At 45.2% G+C, this 19185-nt stretch overlaps 1 protein-coding gene across 2 annotated transcripts in view; it reads right to left on the reverse strand.

Annotated features, from left to right (window-relative positions):
- Positions 1-13277: 13277 nt before the first annotated feature.
- PTCH2 (patched 2) overlaps positions 13278-19185 on the reverse strand; it is a 72873-nt gene continuing 66965 nt past the window's right edge. For both annotated transcript variants that reach the window (XM_089515038.1, XM_089515036.1), the window contains 3 exons: positions 19050-19149; positions 18490-18738; positions 13278-17567 (listed from right to left, as the gene is read on the reverse strand). In XM_089515038.1, coding sequence (XP_089371164.1) covers positions 17154-17567; positions 18490-18738; positions 19050-19149 — 763 coding nt within the window. In that variant the 3' untranslated portion in view covers positions 13278-17153. The remainder of the gene's footprint in view (positions 17568-18489; positions 18739-19049; positions 19150-19185) is intronic.

Genomic DNA, 19185 nt, shown 5'->3' on the forward strand with positions numbered 1-19185 from the left:
CTCTTAACAACAGATGAGGACTAGCGGTAATTACATTTTGACTGACTTTAAAAAAATACTGTCAATGGTCAATTTAAATCTGTTTATTTTTTCACTTCTCTTCTGTCTTTCAAGGAACAATCCTACACGTATACACTTGGCACTCACTAATGTCCACAGGTAGGACTTAGTTAGACCCAGTCATTTCTAAGTAGTCACTTAGCCAAAAGGAGAGCTACAAATGTATGTTGTAACTCTTCCCCTCAGTGTCAGCATTGTTCATGCCTTCATTCTGGCATTGCTGTCCAAGATTCACTTTTTAGATATAAAAGATAATACTTCTGTGCCTCCACATGTTTCCATGCAGAAATACAGAGCAAAGTGTCCAAGACTGTTTTCTCTTACCTTCCTCTTGAACTCTTACTTCTTCTGCAAAGTATTCCTCTATCCCTTGTGCTGTTTTGGCTCAGTAGCTGCACTGAACAACTCTGGCCACCAGTGGGCATTACAAAGCCATAATTAAAAGGAAGAATCTACCATCTTAATTTTAAGACAAGAGTTTGCCTTCACTACCATGATGGCAAAACAGGAAACAACATAAGATGAGAATTCCTGTTTCTTGGAAGCTGGAGAGACCATTCTCTAAGAATATTCCTGTGTTGTGCTGACTTTCTCATTGCTTCTGTTTGATAGTGGCCATTTCTCTGAGCACCATTTCCCTTCCAAAAATGAGCTTCATTGGTTGAGGGCAAGAAGCAACTGCAATGAGGAGCATACTAATATGTATTGAGCATTGATGTTTTGGGATGTATAGAATTTGAGAATTACTTTTGCATGATATCTGGGCAGGGGGAGAACTGGGGGGAAATTTCAACAAATGCCAAGGTCAGAGGTGGGATTTGGAAGTTAAGCTTTCCAAAATTCCTAACAAGGCCTCTACTAATCCATGTAGCTGTTGTCTCTGATCCAGAAGGCTCAGCTTGCCTTGCACTTGGATGGAAACAGTAGCAGGAGTACTAGTGTTTATTTATTTCTCAGTAACAGCACAGGGCTGTTTTTAACAGAGTGGGACCGAGCCCTCTGGCAAAATGGCTCCATTCATGTGTCCAGGATGTGCTGTCTGTATGTTGGCTGCTTGGGTGGGCCGCAGTGCTGAGGGCTATTGTAGCCACATAATGGACTTGATTGGTAATTGGGGAGGTGAATTTGGTGTGGGGGAAGGGAGGGTGTCATCTCTGCAGCTGGGCTTTTGTCATGCAAAGCGGAGCAGGAAGGGAAGCTTAAACCCTCCGACTTCACAGCACCTCGGAGCTTCTGTTCTGTGCCTCCCTCAGCCCCCTCTTCTTTTGAATTTCAGGCTTCCTTGGCAGTTTTTGCAAAGTTCCTTCTATCCTACAGCCATTCCCATGCCTTTCTGGGCTTCCCAAGTACTCTGCGGGGTCATTTTTATAGTCATGAGGCAGTGAGGTTGTGGTAAACTTTCGCAACAGGGTAAGGTGACATTTGGGGTAAAAGGAGAAACTTATCACAGTGCCGGTGGCTCATTCTGTAGCTCCAATTTGTCTCCACACGGCTTCTTCTGAATCTTGACAGGAAAAGCGAGGAGGGGGAGATTTTCAGAGCAAGAGGGGCTATTGGAGGTGCTGGCGGCCCCCCTGAGGCGAGTAACAAGAACTGGGGATTAGTCGGGGACGGCAGAGCTCCCCTGCTGGGTGAGGACATGTAACTCTCCTACCGCCTGTGGTGGGGGATTAATTACAGACCACACAGCAGGCCAAGGGAAGGGCACTGATAGTGCCATGGAGTGAGGGCGATGCCTTGGGTCCAAGGACCTGGGAGGGCTCCTGTCCTGCCTGCTTCCCACATTCCTCCAACCTGTACACCATTATGTGGTGGCTTGAAGCTACCAAGGATCTACCTAACACAAAGACTTAGGAGTCCTTTGGAGATCTGAGCTTTGCAACTGGCCTAATGAGGGATGGGGACAAGGCAGCAAGGTTACAGAAGGAATGAGGGCAACCTCTTTTCCTGGAGCAAGACGAAAGAGAGGAGCCTTACCGTGGTCCCTCCACCACCAGTGGAGTGCTTGACACAGACTCGAGGCATTTTGTTGCCTCAGGCATAGCACCAAATGATGCTCATTCTCCCCCCCCCCCCTTCAAGCTGCATACCCAAAAGAGTGATCTATTTTATTTTTTTGCACCTGGGGAAGAAAATCACACAAGCAACTCTCCAAGCTCTCTGGTAGCGAGTAAACAACGAATAATAAGGAATTTGCAATTTGACACCCTTTCATGACACCCTAGATTCAGTGGCATCACTAAGGTTGGTGTCACCTGGTGCAGTAACTGGTGTTGCCTCCCCATTGACCTCCCTTTGCTACATCGTACAGAATTGTTACTAACTTTTTTTTTGTACTAATGTAACTCAGTCGTAATTGTTGCATATCACTGAATGTTATTAAATCAATATTATACATTTAAATTACAATATCATATTAATAGCCTCAACGCACTTACATCTACATAGTTTCATGTGTTTGAAGTGAAAACCTGGTAAAGTGATGTTTTGAAATAAAAAATTTAAAGAATAATTTAATTAAAAATATATATTTTAATATTTTAAATTTAATTTCTTAAAAAGATCAAACCCCTGGGGTGTCTTCTTTTTCATCCCACTGAGCCTCACCCAGCTCACACTATCTCTTAAGCGTTTTAATGGGACACAGGCAAATGCCACAGCATTCGCATAAATACACTTGATATAGGAAGTTTGGCGAACATGGTTCCTGGTTAAAGACAAGGTGTTCTTATGCACCAAGGCAACCCCCCCCCCCCCGCCCACCTAACCTGGTCTGGTCCTTCACTGAGTACCCGGCAGGTAGGGCCTGAGCCCACACAGCTTCCCCTTCAGGCCCAAGCCAGGTCTCAGTAATGCAAGCCAGGTCACAGTTATTATCCTCGAGCAGGTTGTAAATGATGTGGGACTTGTTCTTAATAGACCTGGCATTGCACAGGAGCAGAGACAGGGTTTGTGGTACGGTTGGAGTGACCCTCAGGTCCCTTCGGTTAGGAGTGGGACAGGAAGGAGGGATAGATATTACGTATCGATCTCGCCTTCCCCTGTAACGCTGGTCCACACTCCTACCGCCATACCTCCCCCTGCCCCACACTACCTCAATGGGAGCTCCGCTCGTGCAAGGAGTATTACCCTCTGCCTCCCCAGCCAAAACATTCCCCACAGCCATATCCTTCCCCTTCCCCCACAGTGCAGCAGTGAGGACAGAGAAAAGACACCGCAGTCATTCTCTGTCTAAATGCCGGCACGGGTGCATCTCCCTTGCCCTCACGCAGTCGCTGATAAACGCAACTGCGCAGCTGCGGAGGAGCGAGTGTCCGGAACAGTCCATGGGCGGCTCCTGGGCTGGTGCGCAGTTGCTCACCTCTAACAACCCAGGAGACCGCCCAGCAGCAACAAACACAGCTCCAAGCCGAAGTCCGGGAGGCAAGGGGGCGTGACGGAGGAGGAGACCAGGCAGCCCGGCTTTATGTGCGCCGCTCTCACCGTCGCACCCTCTCTCCGCCTTCCCCCCAGGTGTTACAAATTCCGCTCCCCGGCCGCTGCAAGGACACGCTGGGATGGAAAAATGTCCGGAACAGTCCATGGGTGGCTCCTGGGCCGGTGCGCAGTTGCGCACCTCTAACAACCCAGGGGACCGCCTGGCAGCAACAAACACAGCTCCAAGCCGAAGTCCGGGAGGCAAGGGGGCGTGACGGAGGAGGAGACCAGGCAGCCCGGCTTTATGTGCGCCGCTCTCACCGTCGCACCCTTTCTCCGCCTTCCCCCCAGGTGTTCCAAATTCTGCTCCCCGGCCGCTGCAAGGACACGCTGGGATGGAAAACTGTCCGGAACAGTCCGTGGGCGGCTCCTGGGCCGGTGCGCAGTTGTGCACCTCTAACAACCCAGGGGATCGCCCGGCAGCAACAAACACAGCTCCAAGCAGAAGTCCGGGAGGCAAGGGGGCGTGACGGAGGAGGAGACCAGGCAGCCCGGCTTTATGTGTGCCGCTCTCGCCGTCGCACCCTCTCTCCGCCTTCCCCCCAGGTGTTCCAGATTCCGCTCCCCAGCCGCTGCAAGGACACGCTGGGATGGAAAAAAGGCACAGGCAAAAACACAGAAGCCTCGGCTTGGCTTGGAGCTGGCTGGTGGTGATGCAGCAGGGCAGAAGAAGCCTCAGAGGCCTTGGCCCCGCTCCCTGTCCAAGTTCCTTGCCTCAGCTGCTGCCCAGATGGTAAAGGCAAAGGCACAAACACAGGAGCCTCAGCTTGGCTTGGAGCTGGCTGGTGGTGATGCAGCAGGGCTGGTGGTGATGCAGCAGGGCATCATCTTTACCTTGGCAGAGCAAGCATACACAAGGCAGGATCAGTTCCTATATACTAGGGATACAATAGGCCAGAGACCAAATATCTCCACTGTTTGTGCCTTGACCAGTTTTGCCTGCTCCTCCCTGTTGCTCTTTGGGTTAAATGTATTTGCAAGATCAGTGGGGTTCTGGAGTCTACTTTATACACTTGGAACTGAGAAACCAATAGGACCAGAACCAGCCTAAGACTGTCAAGAATGTGACTGTTCCCATCTGTTTCATATGCAGAAGACAACTAGATTGGCAATTAAAGCAATGTCACTGGGAGAACATCTCTCACCATCTCTGGTAGCAGCAGGCTGGCTAAAAGGGGTTCAAGGCAACCCACGCGGCACAGCTTTCTACTTCAATACTGTACTACCACCTCCCAGTAACTGCTGCCTGCTGTATCTCACTCTGCTTAAAGGTAGAGCTGGCTACAAATAGGACAACCCCTTGACTGTTCAGGATCAGGCCTAACCTAGCAATTGACAAACCTATTTTGAGGGAAAGAGTTAGTTGTTTAAGAAATGCCAACCAAGGTAGTATTCTAGTTTCCTGGCAGCAATGTCAGTTGGGAAGGGTCTGCCAAGATGGGGGTGCCCTCGCAAGTAACACAGATTGATTCTTATTTCAGTTTGCATGCAAATGTAATATAAACCTGAGAGAGGTTTTTGTTAAGAAAAACAGTGTGAAGAGGCTGCAATTTGACTGATGAGGAGTTCTTTCACCCTTTCCTGACTGCTGTGGTGGTGTTGGTTGTTCCACATTGCCCCTGGACTGTGTGTAATTTCAGATACATCTTTATAATTGTAAATAGATGTGTTTGAAACTGCTTGGGTGAGTAGATGAGGAAAAAGCAGGTTCAAGTGTGTCCCAAAGTGGGAAACTAGTGTCAGGGAGGTGGTAATTAATTTTTCTGTCCCCACTTCTGTGCACTCAGAGTTGTCACCTTCCAAAGCCACTTTTGTTATCAAAAAGGCTCCAGATGAGAACCACTTCATGTGTACATAGTACATTGCCTCCTAACTAGCCTGTTTTCTTCTGCAAATATACATAGAAGTGGCATTCAGAAAAAAGTAGTCTGTAAACCATTTACAATTATTGCACTGTATGAGAACTTGTGGTTAGGAATCTATGGATGAGTGCAAAAAGTAAAGTGAAGTGGTGCGAAGGAAGAAGGGAAATTAGCTGGGAAAGAGGTCAGGGAAGACATTCAGGAAGGCTGCATTATGCAGTGATTACAAGAGTCACTTCTTATAACAACATAAGATAGAGTTACCATACAACCTCCTTTTCCCAGATATGCCCTCTTTTTCAGAGCTAAAATTTTAAAAATGTTTAAGTTAGGAAGATTTCTAGCATCAGTTATCACAGCTTATATGGAAGAGGTATAGAAAGTGAGAGTCATCATAGAAGACGAAGGCTTTCATGGCCAGCATCCATAGTTTTTTGTGGGTTTTTTGGCTATGTGGGCATGTTCTAGAAGAGTTTCTTCCTGACGTTTCGCCAGCAAAACATCAGGAAGAAACTCTTCTAGAACATGGCCACATAGCCAAAAAAATCCACAAAAAACTATAGTCATCATAGAGATTGGTGGTCTGAAGCAATCAATAAATGTGTCCTTTTTTCTTTTTCTTTTTTTGCCTTTCAAAATATGACAACCCTACAATGCTATAAACTGGTCCTTGCGTTCATATATGTAACAGTGTATCTTATACCGCACTGTAGCAAATTAGCTGATTTTCACCAGGTTCTTACCACATGCAGAATTAGATGGAGAAGAACATTATGAAGGTCAGGAGCCTGTGTCACACAGCATGCGATTTCGAAGAGAAAAACTTTTTCAGGCCTTGCCTTATTAAAGAAAGTCCCACAACAGGGCAGGAATAATATGCTCAAGCTTTGAGCAGGGCAAGTTGCTCCTCCCTGGGAAACATGGTGGCAGCACACTGTAAAGCAGCATGCCCAAACTGCAACCCAGACCCGACTTATTTATTGCAAAGTGCCATGTCCCTCTGGCTTTCTAGTAAGAAACTCTGGCAAACTCTGTGCTAGGGCGACAGCATGTGTGCCCACAGAGAGGGCTTTAGATTCATCATCACTGATAGGGCTTTTAACAGCCAAACATAGAGTCTGGATCCTTACAGAGGTGCGGATCAAATTATGGACCTTATCACACATGGGGGGGGGGGGTTGCAGCTCAGATCGGCAGTCACTCCTGTTCTAGCAATGCAAAGCGTGATGTTTTTCCACACCATATCCAGAGTCACTCCTCTCTAGCAATGCAGATTGAGGTTAAAACGTCATGTTTTTCCACACCTGGTTGCCTTTATGTTGTCCTTCCAAAGTGAAGGGGAAGAGAAGTCAGTTCGATTCCAAGCAAGTCACGTGATGAGGACTCAAGCAAAGGGGAATGAGTGCACATTGTATTACCACACCAGAGCATACTGTGAGGGGTCAACAATTCGAACCGGCACTTTTGCACATGCTCAGTGGGGCTCTAGACACTGTCCTCCTTCCCTGCCCCCTCCTTAGCTGTCATCCTTCATCGGGGTCTAGGAGAAGGCAAGGGATGATGGGATGGCTCACTGGGGGTTGCTGGGGCCAGGATCAGGATGCAGGAGCAGTCAGGGGATGATGGGATAGGTCGCTGGGGGTTGCTGGGGCCAGGATCAGGATGCAGGAGCAGTCAGGGGATGATGGGATAGGTCGCTGGGGGTTGCTGGGGCCAGAATCGGGATGCAGGAGCAGTCAGGGGATGATGGGATAGGTCGCTGGGGGTCCCTGGGGCCAGGATCAGGATGCAGGAGCAGTCAGGGGATGATGGGATAGCTTGCTGGGGGTTGCTGGGGCCAGGATCAGGATGCAGGAGCAGTCAGGGGATGATGGGATAGGTCGCTGGGGGTTGCTGGGGCCAGAATCGGGATGCAGGAGCAGTCAGGGGATGATGGGTTAGCTCACTGGGGGTCCCTGGGGCCAGGATCGGGATGCAGGAGCAGTCAGGGGATGATGGGATTGGTGGGAGGCTGAAGGAGGGGAGCAGATCAGGGTCTAGGAGAAGGCAGGGGATGATGGGATTGGTGGGAAGCTGAAGGAGGGGAGTAGATCGGGGTCTAGGAGAAGGCAGGGGACACAGGGGATGATGGGATCAGCTGGTTGGCAGAGAGGAGGAGATGGCATGAAGGAGGAGGAGGGGAATGACGGAGCAGGACGCAGGGGCCAAGAGTGCTTTTCCACACCAGACCAAATCGCAGTGCAATCGAAGGCAGCCTGGAAGCGAATTCTCTGAAGCCACTTTTTCCCCATTTTTACCAAAATGAGGGGTGACTTCAGAAACGCTGCTGAAGCAATTCACAATTGGCTCCCATAAAAATCAATGGTGTCTGATAAAACAGTCCCTTTATGAGGTGAAACCGCATCGTTGGTAGTGCAATCACTTTGGAAGTGAGCTGGAACTGAGCTACAAAACCACCCAAAAGCTCAGTGTGATATACTCCTCTGTTTTTGATGGTGCAGTGGGGTGGGAACCAGGTTGGTTACCCTGCCTGCTTGAAGCTGAATTGAGAAGCAGGCAGAAATAATAAAACTATGGTCAGAAGTAGCAAGGAAGAGACTCCCACTCCCTTACCCTACTCTTTCCAAAGTGCATTCTGCTTCCCCCCCCCCCCCTTGAGTAGAGCTGGGGACTGTGTGGGGGAGGAGGGGGGTTGAGACCTTTTACATGCTGTTGGACTGCAATTTCCATCACCCATAAGGTGACTATCACAGAATCATAGAGTTGGAAGAGACCTCAGGGCCATCCAGTCCAACCCCATGACATCCAGGAACTCACAATCAAAGCACCCCTGACAGATGGCCATCCAGCTTCTGTTTAAAACCTCCAAAGAAGGAGACTCCACCACACTCCAAGGGTATGTGTTCCACTGTTGAACAGTAGAAAACACTCCCTCAACTGTGGCTGATGGAAGTTGCAGTCCCAAATGCCCATGTTGCCCAGTCTGGACTTGGGAGCATCTACTGAATTTTCCGTCTCAGTCACATCCAAGCATCTGCTAATCCAGCTGTTTCAGTTGCTCCCAAAGCAGTTTCCCTTGGTGAAACAGTTGTGCAGGCTCCTCATAGGACAAAGAAGTCACACTGGTTTTTGTAAGGAGTCTGCCCCTTATTGAGCCTCCAACTTCCCTTGCTTCATGTGAGAGCTCTGGTCTCTCCGTTTGTTTTTCTTCGTTTGGTTTGTTGCTCCACTTGTGGAATCAGTTCAGCTGTGGTCCCTGTGGTTGCTGACAAGACACACACACAAAGCCACTGGGCTGTGCCCTGCTCTGTGCTGGCGTTCTGCACACACTAAGGAAAAATAAACACTGCCAGGCAGCTGCAATACAGCCATTGCTGAGATTGGATGTGAAGGGAAGAGAAGTTAATTATGCCAAGGCAGGCAACCACAAGCCCTTGGTGCCTGAGTTAAACTCTTGTGTTTAATTCTGAACTTAGGTTCCTCCAGGATGCTCTCAAAGTAATGCAGAAAAAGCAGACACACAGAGGCCATTCACACTACATTTTAAACTGGTTTGCAAACCGATTTAAATTGGGGTCGTTCACACTTATGCTGGGTTTTCCTGGGGGTCATTCACATTTGCACCGAGTTTTCCTGACCTGAATTTGGGGGTCCCCAGTGCAAATCCCCCTTAACCCGTTTTTTTTTAAAGATGGGGATTTCAGAGGTTCTTTTCAAAAGAACCGGGTTTTTTGCAGGAGCCACCAATGAGAACTTACAATCCCATTTGGAGCTTCACTCTTCCTCCTCTTTTCTCCTCCTCCTCCTCTCACCCACCTGCTACTGCTGCTGTTCTCTTCCTCCTTCCTCCTCTTCATCTTGCCCTCATTGTGGCAACTGTTGTTCCTCCTCTTCCTCTGTCCCCTGCACCTGCCCTGGATCAGACTTCCTTCTCCTCATCTTTCCACCACACCTGCCTTGGATCTGCCTTCCTCCTCTTGCCCTCTTCCTCTCTTCCTCCTCCTCATCTGCCCCCGCTGCCCCGACTACCAGGATAGAATCTTTCCATGGCATTTTACCACATTCCCAAGTGTGAACGGGAATTGGGATAAAATGCAATGGAGAGATTTGATCGTGACAAATCAATGCCATGGAGAGGTTCGATCATGGCAAATCAATAAAATAACCCAGTTTCCACACCGGGTTATTTCTGAGAGTGAATGGGCCCCTTGACATTGTTCACAATCCCAACAAAGTCATATATATCCCCTTGAGCAATTGCTCTCTAATGCACACTCACATACAAATGTACAATTGAGGGTTTCAGGAACTGCGATCCTATACTCTTACCTGTGAACAAATCCAACTGAAAAATACTGTATGTAATAGGATTTACTTCTGAGTATAGGATTGTCCTGTACGTTGTTTGTATGTATGCGTATGTGTGTAGAGCGCCAGCATGGTGAAGTGGTTTGAGCATTGGCAGCCCACTGGATGACCTCAGTCAAGTCACACTCGGAAGAAGGCAATAACCAATTTGGAAGTTTTGAATTCAGTCTTTTAAAATATTTCCCCCACAATGCCTTCCTTACTATATGATTTTTTAATTCTGAGTCTACCCTGACCTTCTAATACCAAAGATAGGAGTGCCACCCAAATTTTAACTAATGTCCTTCTAGTTCTAGAAATTTCATATTATTTAATTTAATTCAGTCTTTTATCCATACTAAATATGACGTTTCAAAATACGTCTTCAGAGCTGGCAACACTAATCCACTTCTGCCTCTATTGTCTGTCAGCAACTCCCACTTTATCCTGGGTTTTTTACTCAACCATATAAATTTAAGCAAATCTTTTTTCCATGTCCCAAAGGGTGCATTTGAACTGATAATTGGTATCATCTGAAATAGATACATTAATTTGGGCAAAACACTCATTTTAATTGTAGCTACTCTACCCATTAAGGATAAATTAAGGCTCTTTCATCTATCTAGATCACTTATAATCTTGTCCCATACTCTAGTGTAATTATTTAAAATTAAGTGATAATTGTTTGCAGATATAATTATACCTAGGTATTTTATTTTCTTCACAATTTCAAAACCCATTCTCCTTTTCAATTCTTCTTTCTCTTCTCATGTCATATTTTTTGTTAATATTTTCATTTTCTCTGTTTATCTCGAATCCCACAATTTCCCCAATTTCCTCCAATATTTTGCCCATGTCATTGACTTTTTGAGTCTTACACTGCATCAGGAAAGCTGGTTACAGAGACAAGATTTTACAATGGGGGAAGTGGGTGGGAATCCAAGTACATTTCTATACTGCTTACCAGTGCACTTAAGCACTCCTGAAGTAGTTTACAACGTGTAAGCTAATTGCCTGCAACAATCTGGGTACTGATTTTAGCGACCTTGGAAGGATGCAAGCCTGAGTGGACCCACACTAAAAGCCACATTGACCTAAAATGTACATCCTGTAAATTATGGCGGGTTACAAACGGCCCTCAAGGGGCCGTTTTCCCGCCGCCGCCATTCGCTGTGTAGGGAAGCCCCAGCTGCCAGACCGCGAGGCTTCCCTGCGCAGCAAAAAAGGAGCGGCGAAATGCCGCTCCTTTTTGGAACGCGGAAGTGGCGCTGCGAGGGGTGGAGTGCGTCCTCGCGACGTCACTTCCGCCGCGACACGTCTGGACGCACAGCGTCCAGTACGTCAACATGGCGGCGCCCATGTGGATGGGCACCGCAAAAAAGTACGCGCTCCGCGCGTACTGGGAGGAAGGGCTGTCAGGAAGGTAAGAACCTTCCTAACCCTAATACGGCCCTTCCTAACCCTAGTACGCGCGGAGCGCGTACTTTATGGCGGTTTGTAACCCGCCTATGTCTCTTGAGCTCTACTTTTTCTTTTCCAGGATATTTACAAGCTAAGCGGAGGGGGAGTGAAAAGTAATTTGGATTTTTTTGCTCGATGTCAGAGAACACAGTATATGGTGAAAACTGAGGCGGGGGGTGGACACATGATGAACATGGGTGGGACTTTTACCTTCCTTGTGTATTATCAAAGTCTTTGACAATATATTTATTAATTATTATTATATATTTTAAATAGTGTGAAGAGCCAAATAGGGGGCAGAATCCTACATCAGTTTATACTTAAGTACTTAACTAGGTAACTGTTTTGTATTAATGATAATTACTTAGTCACAGTTTTAGCACTATTGGCATGATTATAACTCACCCTCCCCCAACCTATTTTACTGGATGCCAACTGCTTGGTGAGAAGGAGGGCCATTCTGCTAACCATCACAGCGCTGATGAATTATGTTTCCCTCTGATTTGGGGGGTTGGACCAGAAGAAGTTACTTATAAGTATAAGCTGATATAGGATTCTGACCAACATCTTTACATATGTGAATATTTCCCGTAATGAAATATGCAAATTGCATTATGTTTTTGTTTGAGTGTGGTGATGTGGTACCCTATTTCTGCCATATTGTTATTGCATTTACTTTCTTTCCTGGAAACTCACTGCAGACTGGTCTGAGGAATACCACTTGGAGGAGCAGTGATCTACATAATTCTTTCAGAAAGTACATTTTACTTGGGCTTTCAAAATGTGGGCTTTCTGGGAGCAGTGCCGCATAGTGTAGTGGTTTGATTGTTGGACATGAATTCTGGGACCAGGGTTTGAATCCCCACTTGGCCATGGGAACCCACTGGATGTGTTTAGGCAAGTCACACACTCAGACTTAGGAGGAAAGCAATGACAAAACTACTGTGAATATATATTGCCAGGATAGGATTGCCACAAATCATAACTAAATCAGTGCTTTTCATGGTAGAGGTGATCTGGTTGACCAGCAATTTTTTGTCCAATATGCTAAGGTCTATGACCATATTTAGGCCACATTATTACTGTGTTCATATTGATCCTGGAAACTTGCTGAAGAGTGGTAATCAGTGGTTTCTAGACTAGTACAGTTCCATGGACTACTACTCTGAGCAACGCTGGTTGAAATGTGCTTAAGTAGATGCTGACTCTGTTGACTGCAAGATCAGCAGGTTCGCAGCTTGAGACCCGGGTGCCGCATAGTAGGTTGTGTTCCCATCACTAGACCCAGCTTCTGCCAACCTAGCAGTTCGAAAGCATGCAAATGCAAGTAGATAAATAAATACCACTCTGGTGGTAAGGTTAACAGCGTTCTGTGCAGTCATGCTGGACACATGATCACAGAGTAGTCTCTGACAATGCTGGCTCTTCAGCTTAATAACAGAGATGATCACTGCCCCCTATGGCTGGACACAACTTGACAACTTTGTCAATGGCTAATACCTTTACCTGTACAGTTTCATGGACTCTGAGCAACACTTGTCAAAATCTGATGTGACAGTGTACTAACAATGCAGAGTCAAGATTTCTAGCTTTCCCCTTTGTTCCTACAAACTGAGCTGGGTAAAAACCAGTTCCAGATAATTTTGCAGTGTTCCAGAATATTTTTTTTGTGTGGTGCATAGGGCATAATACTGTATATCACAAATATAGAGACAGAGAAAGGATGGGGGGTGGTGAACATACTACTCACATTGGACTCCACTTTGGGAAAAACAGGACAGTACTGGATACAACTCTGTCCAGATACATTTCATGTTCTTGCACACATAACAAACTGGGGCTTATCACCAATATACACTTCCCTAAGATAAAGGCCTAGGATATAACTGGAAAAATATCAGAAATCTGTGGTGGGATTGCTTGGCTATTTATATCTTAGCAAATGGTAACTGAAAGAAAGGTTTTGATCAGGAATTGGAAACAACATGTATGTACATCATACATGCATCAAGTTAAGTGCGCTCCTATCTACAATACACTCTATAAGAACAGGACACAGGCACCAATAGATGATAGCTTTATATATAATATATATTTACTTTTAAAAATAAAACTTCCATTGCAAGACTAGAGGTCTGTACAAACTACAAAAATAAATCTTTTTTGATATAAATAATTTATATGGCATGACAACATTTCAGGTTAAAAGGTCTCCAGCACACCCACTACACAATCACAAGCATTCATACACACACAAATACACACATGGACACACAGTGTGTCCCCTTTCCACCATTTTCCCATGCTTTGCTGGTCCCAGACTTGGGGAGGGGTATGGGGAGCACCATTTCTATGATGCTTTCTAGAAGCATTTTGCCGATTTTAGTCAGTGGGTGGCTGGAATGAAGGAGTAAAAAATGTCAACTGTTGCTAGATTCTGATTTTGACAGTAGTTTCTGGACTATTATAGTTCTGTGCTGACCAAACTGAGCAAATTCAAATGGCCAAGTCAGGCCCTACAATGTGGCAAGTTTCTACAGGATTTTTTTCTGGTCCCCAGCAATCATGGGTCACTTTAAATGAACAGTATGACTTCGTTGTAGGTGAAGGCCCAGGCTTACTGAAGCTTTCACATTACAACCAGACTGTGAAAACCTCAGGAGAAACTCCCTTGGTAGCAAGAGACTAATCGGGAAGCCAATATGGTCTGGGGAATAAAATTACAGCAGTTATTGGGTACAGGGAATTCTTAAAAATAATCATAATCATAATAATCATAAAGTGCTGGGGGTTAGAGGGAAGAAAGTCATGGGGGAAACAACTCCAGAGTGAATCAGACTTGCTCTCTCACACAAGTAAACTGGTTGACTGTGGTGCCTTGGCCACTGTGTCCACAACTGTATTCTAAAACAGGTCACAATTTCACAGAAAGCCCTCAGAGGGAGACCCTCCAACCCAGCAAAGAACAATTAAAGGACAGTTGCAGTGCTTATTTTATCCAATTCTAAAGACAATGCTGTAAAGTGTTTACACAATGAAAACATCAGTACCACTGCAAAACTAGCAGTATCTAGCAGTTGGACAAAATCATGTTGAATAACATCTGCAGTTGGAAGGGGGCCTTCCTAAAGGCTAAATTCAAAAATCTGTAATTGAGACTGTTCTTTAGTCGAAAAGCGATTTTTATCCTGATCTTTACGTCTTTTTGTTAGAAGCCTGTGTAACATGTGTTGGGGGGGGGGGGGCTGTATACAACCCAAAGTGACAACAGCATCTCCCTCACTTATCTGTTTCTTCCAGTTACAGCCTGTTTCCTATTTCACACAAGAAAATGGATTCACTTCCACAAAATGAGGAACAAAAACTACAGTCAGGAAAACCAGAGAGTGAGGATGGAAAACAACTGTCCTAATTTCAGATCATTGTCCCAAGTCTGGGGCACAGGGAATTGTGGTTTTCCCTGACAGATTTATAATTAAGGGTTCTTGGAATTTTACTGGCCCACACTATTGCCTACATTGCCTATTCATTTGGCATAGCCTTGTCTGTAATAAAAACTGTAGCCATTTTAAAATATTACTTCTATTGTTTTGCAATCATCTTGCAGAAAACTAAAGTACTCCATTAGACCCAAAAGTAAACAGGTGAGTGAATGGCACTCTTTCTGTCTTTCTATCTGTCTTGCCTTTCCTTTTGATGATATATTAAAAAAAGAAAGGAAATGATAACTGACACTATTTTTAAAGGGGGAAAAAAATCCTAGAAGCTCGGTCTGTTGGTCTGTCTGTCTATGGTGTGAGCCATTTTCTTGTCTGAAAAGCAACACTTTAAATTGCATGCATAATTCCAATTTTTGTCCTAAACCAAAATGAAAAACCTGAAATGTTTAGTAAATCAATTTTGTTTTGTTACACAGAAACCGCCAGTGTATCTGATAGAAATGGAACTTGTCCTTTAGTCCCCATCCTACTGCCAAGTGATTGTTCATTTCTAAATTTCTAACCAAAGAAGCTGAACAGGAAAAAGATCATTTAGAAACAGAAGCAGCAACCACAGCAATCATACTTTTGGTCAGGAAAATGAAATGTTTTGCCCAACTTCTGCTGCTCCCTTTGAACATTTTCTGCTCTAATGACTATATAGGGAATCTTTTTGACTGGGAGAGACTGCTGTCACCACAAAACCTTGCTGGATCAAATCAAGGGATAATTTCACACATGATATTTTTCCTACACAGAAATTATCTCTGCATAGGGAACAAGGAAAGTTTAGCATATCATCACTGGCGAACTGTGGCTTGAGAGCTTTTTACTACACCTATGCAGGCTGGGAAGGAAATTGTCTCAACGTAGGAAAGCCCCTTGTGTGTTAAGATCACAAATGGTGTGTGTACTGTTGCTCCAATGAGAATACAGTGTGCCACCTATTACAGATTCCCTCAACAAGGGAAGTGAATGGTTGAATTTACCACCAGAATGCCCAGCCTTCCTACTGAAGTGTTATTATCTCTAGACACCTCACATTCCTATTTGAAACACTCCCTTCATAACCAAACAATACAAATATATTTTGTACTTAGGGGCTACCTTGGAGTGTAAAACATCTTGTAAGAAACACTTTTTAAAGTATGGAATCAAAAACACAGATAAATCCACACCTGTACAGGTTAGTTTTCCAGACATTACCACTCTGGCTGGGAGAATGGCATGGAATGCCCTGTTTGGAGGACTTCCAGGACCAATACATTTTTATGTACAAACTGTCTGTTCTGAACAATCCCAAGTAGTCACCATTTGTCTTCTATTAATCATTAATTATGGCCCACTGACGTTCCTAGGAAATTATGATGCTGGGAATATAACTACTAGGAGGTACTTTAGATTTGCTTAGGGACACTTGTGTGATAGGCTGATAAAAGAGGTAAGAAAGCTAAAAGGGAGGGCACGAAAGAAACTTTTGGGGCATGGGATAGAATAAGAAAATTAAGAACAGCCACATGGCAGATGCTGGCACATGAATTTGTGCTGGTGGAAGCAGGAGCAGAGCACAGCCTGTCCCACCCAGCTTGCATAGAACGTTAAGACACATGGTGCCCCTCCATTGCATGCTCCCTTCACTCCATGCTCCCAGGAGTTACCTTTTCCCATTACAACTTTTCCCTCGCAGTTCCCCTTAAAGGGATACCCCCACTTTCTTTTGAAATGAGGGCGCTGTGAAAATAATAAAAATAATAATTATTATAATTATAAGGGGAAGGGTTTGTGACTCTTTTTATACAGCTTAAAATAATAATAATAATAATAATAATATAATATTAATATTAATAAAAATAAAAATAAAAGAATAGCAGCACAATATGGGAGAACCTCCCCACATTTAAGTTGAGTCCTGCTCTCTCCACGGGAGGGTAAGTGATTGGGAAATTTTCATGTCCTGTCCTGATGCTGGCCATAAGATGCTTTACATAGCATATAGGAAACAGTCACTTTTGTTTTGCAGGTTTGATGGGCTGGAACTTTCCCTGTCTCTAGGTGAGTGGGGCCCAACACTCTGTGGGCCATCAATCCAATGTAAGGACACAAACTGCTGATTTTCTGAAGCCAGAGGCTCCAGCAACCAAGAAACTAGTAATCTATTTGGCAAATAAACCTTGAGAAAAGAAGGCATGGGAGAGTGGAGTACCAGGTGCTGAGAGATTCTCCCATCAACCTTTTCACTAAATGGTTACTGCAGAAGCTCATCTGGCCTCCTTGCTCCAGTTCTCAAAGGCACTGTCTACATCTACAGTTGGTCAGGCACAGTGGAAGAGCCTCCATGTATGCTTCACAGTCTAGCCTGTGTGTGTGTGTACCATCTGGGCCCCTCTCCCCACCTGGGATTCTGCACACATCCCATCCCTGAGGTGGGAGTTTTAGAGCCAGGGCCTTGGCCTGCCAAAGTGGAGAGTTAGTGTCTCTGGTTGAGGTCCTGCAGTTCGAAGCTGTCACAGAAATCTACACCGGACTCTTCAGGGCCATCAGATTCAAAGCCCTCATGTGTGTAGCCCCGACATGAGCCAGGCAGGGATGGATGCAAGGCCAGCATCACTGATGCAGTAGCTGTAACTGTGGCAAAAGTGCCACCAGGTCCAACAGGTGGCACTTTGGTGCCATGGGCAGTGGGGTTGGTCCAAGGGGGAATGGGAGCAGTCCGAGCTATCCGGGGCCCTAGTCCGTGGTTGGCCTGCTCTTGCTGCTTTGAAGTCTCTTTAGCCTCTGTGCCAGAGGCAAGTATGTGACCTCCAGGGATTGTGGTTTGTGTCCAGTCTGGGCTGCACAATGATAGAGGTGATTCTAGGCTTGTTTTGCAGCTTTTCACCACCTGCCCAGGAAATAAAGAGACCAACGTAAATACATTGGGTATAAGAGGGAAGTGCACACTAACAAAACACATTTGTAAGGAAAAACACTTCACAGACCTTTGAAAAGGTGAGCATGAGCAAGCAAAGCAATATGAGAGACTATGATGTCCTGAGATTATAAAAAAAATAACAACATTTTAACTACTTGGGCAGTATTACTTCTAGCTCCTACAATTATTGATATGAGAATAAAACCAATATAAACTATAAAACCATACTGTGCTCCAGCGAGACAGAAAAAACCCAAGAAACATATTCAGGAGGTAGCCATGTTGGCCATGAAGCAAAATGCATCCAAAATCCACAAAAGAGCAAAAGCTTTAGTGGCCAACTAAAGTGCAGAAAATACATCATGCAGGCTTTTGAAGCTTCACTGGCTTCTTAATCAGGTAAAGATGATAAAAATCATGCAGGAGAAGAAAAGTGACCATGTTGGAGTCACAGGCCTACATTTTGTTTCAGATGTTACATTTGTTAGTTAAGTTAGTCTAGAAAGGGATATCAATGCAGACACGTCGTGGGGGCAAAGGACAATAAAAGAGAGTAATAAAAAATCAATTCTGTTAGCAACAGAAGAGACAATTGTTACTTTTCTGTTGCTAATAGAGTTGACATTTTATTGAAAGTTGAAATAAAGGTATTGCGTCTTTGAGGGGGGAAAGCCCAAACCTCTTAATTTTTGCTGCCTTTACTGTACTATGGCATAAGTCTTTCACAGAGACTCTAGAAAGAGATTCTAAAAGGAGACACCCACTCCAATCTATTAAATACCCATTCACGGTCTTACAGCAGAGTCAGAATCCAGAATACCTAATTCTTCCTCTTCTCCCACTTATGGAAAAACCAGAATTTTGGATCCTTAGACTCCTGGTGGGTACTTACAGTGATTTTGGGAAAGCTGGGGCTTTTGCTGGCCTTGACCAAGATGTGTGATTGTGTAGGTGGGATGATGTATGCGCTGCGATCATCTTCACCTATGTCTGATGCACCAGTGCACTCTGAATAATATTCTGAGTCTGAAGAGTCACCAAAGGCCCTGCCATGCTGGTGAACATAAAAGCTGTGGTGGTTGATGGGCGGTGGGACAGGTGATGGTGTTGGGAGGCGGCTGCCATTATCTGCTGGTGTCACCTGTAGGATGATAGGTAAAATGCACACTGAGAGAAGGCAGTGTCACATAATGATTCTCCAGCCTTTGTGCTTTCAAATGCAATCCTCTCTATGTACACATGTAAAGGTGGAATCCCTTGACAGTCGATAAAGAGAAAGTTATATTCCACTCACTCATTGATAAAGGTTTTGCATAAGGCCTGGGTGAACACTGAGATACTTCCTTCCATTCAAATCTACAATAGAATTTGACAATGGGATGCAATAATTCTTCTACCCATCTCTATGGCTATCTACCCAAGCATGCTGGAGAGAAATAGCAGTTCTCTTACCTCTGCAGGTGGCCCAATGATAGAAAGCAGGACTGGCAGCAGGACTAGGCCATTGAGCAGCCCCAGAATTGTCAGGATGGTGAGCACAGCAAAGAAATACCTGGCGTGAGAAGGAGGAGGTCAGTAACAGCCATAT

The sequence above is a fragment of the Sceloporus occidentalis genome, unplaced genomic scaffold (genome assembly GCF_023333645.1).
Source record: "Sceloporus occidentalis isolate IW3139 unplaced genomic scaffold, rSceOcc1.0.p SCAF_3, whole genome shotgun sequence".
NCBI lineage: Eukaryota > Metazoa > Chordata > Lepidosauria > Squamata > Phrynosomatidae > Sceloporus > Sceloporus occidentalis.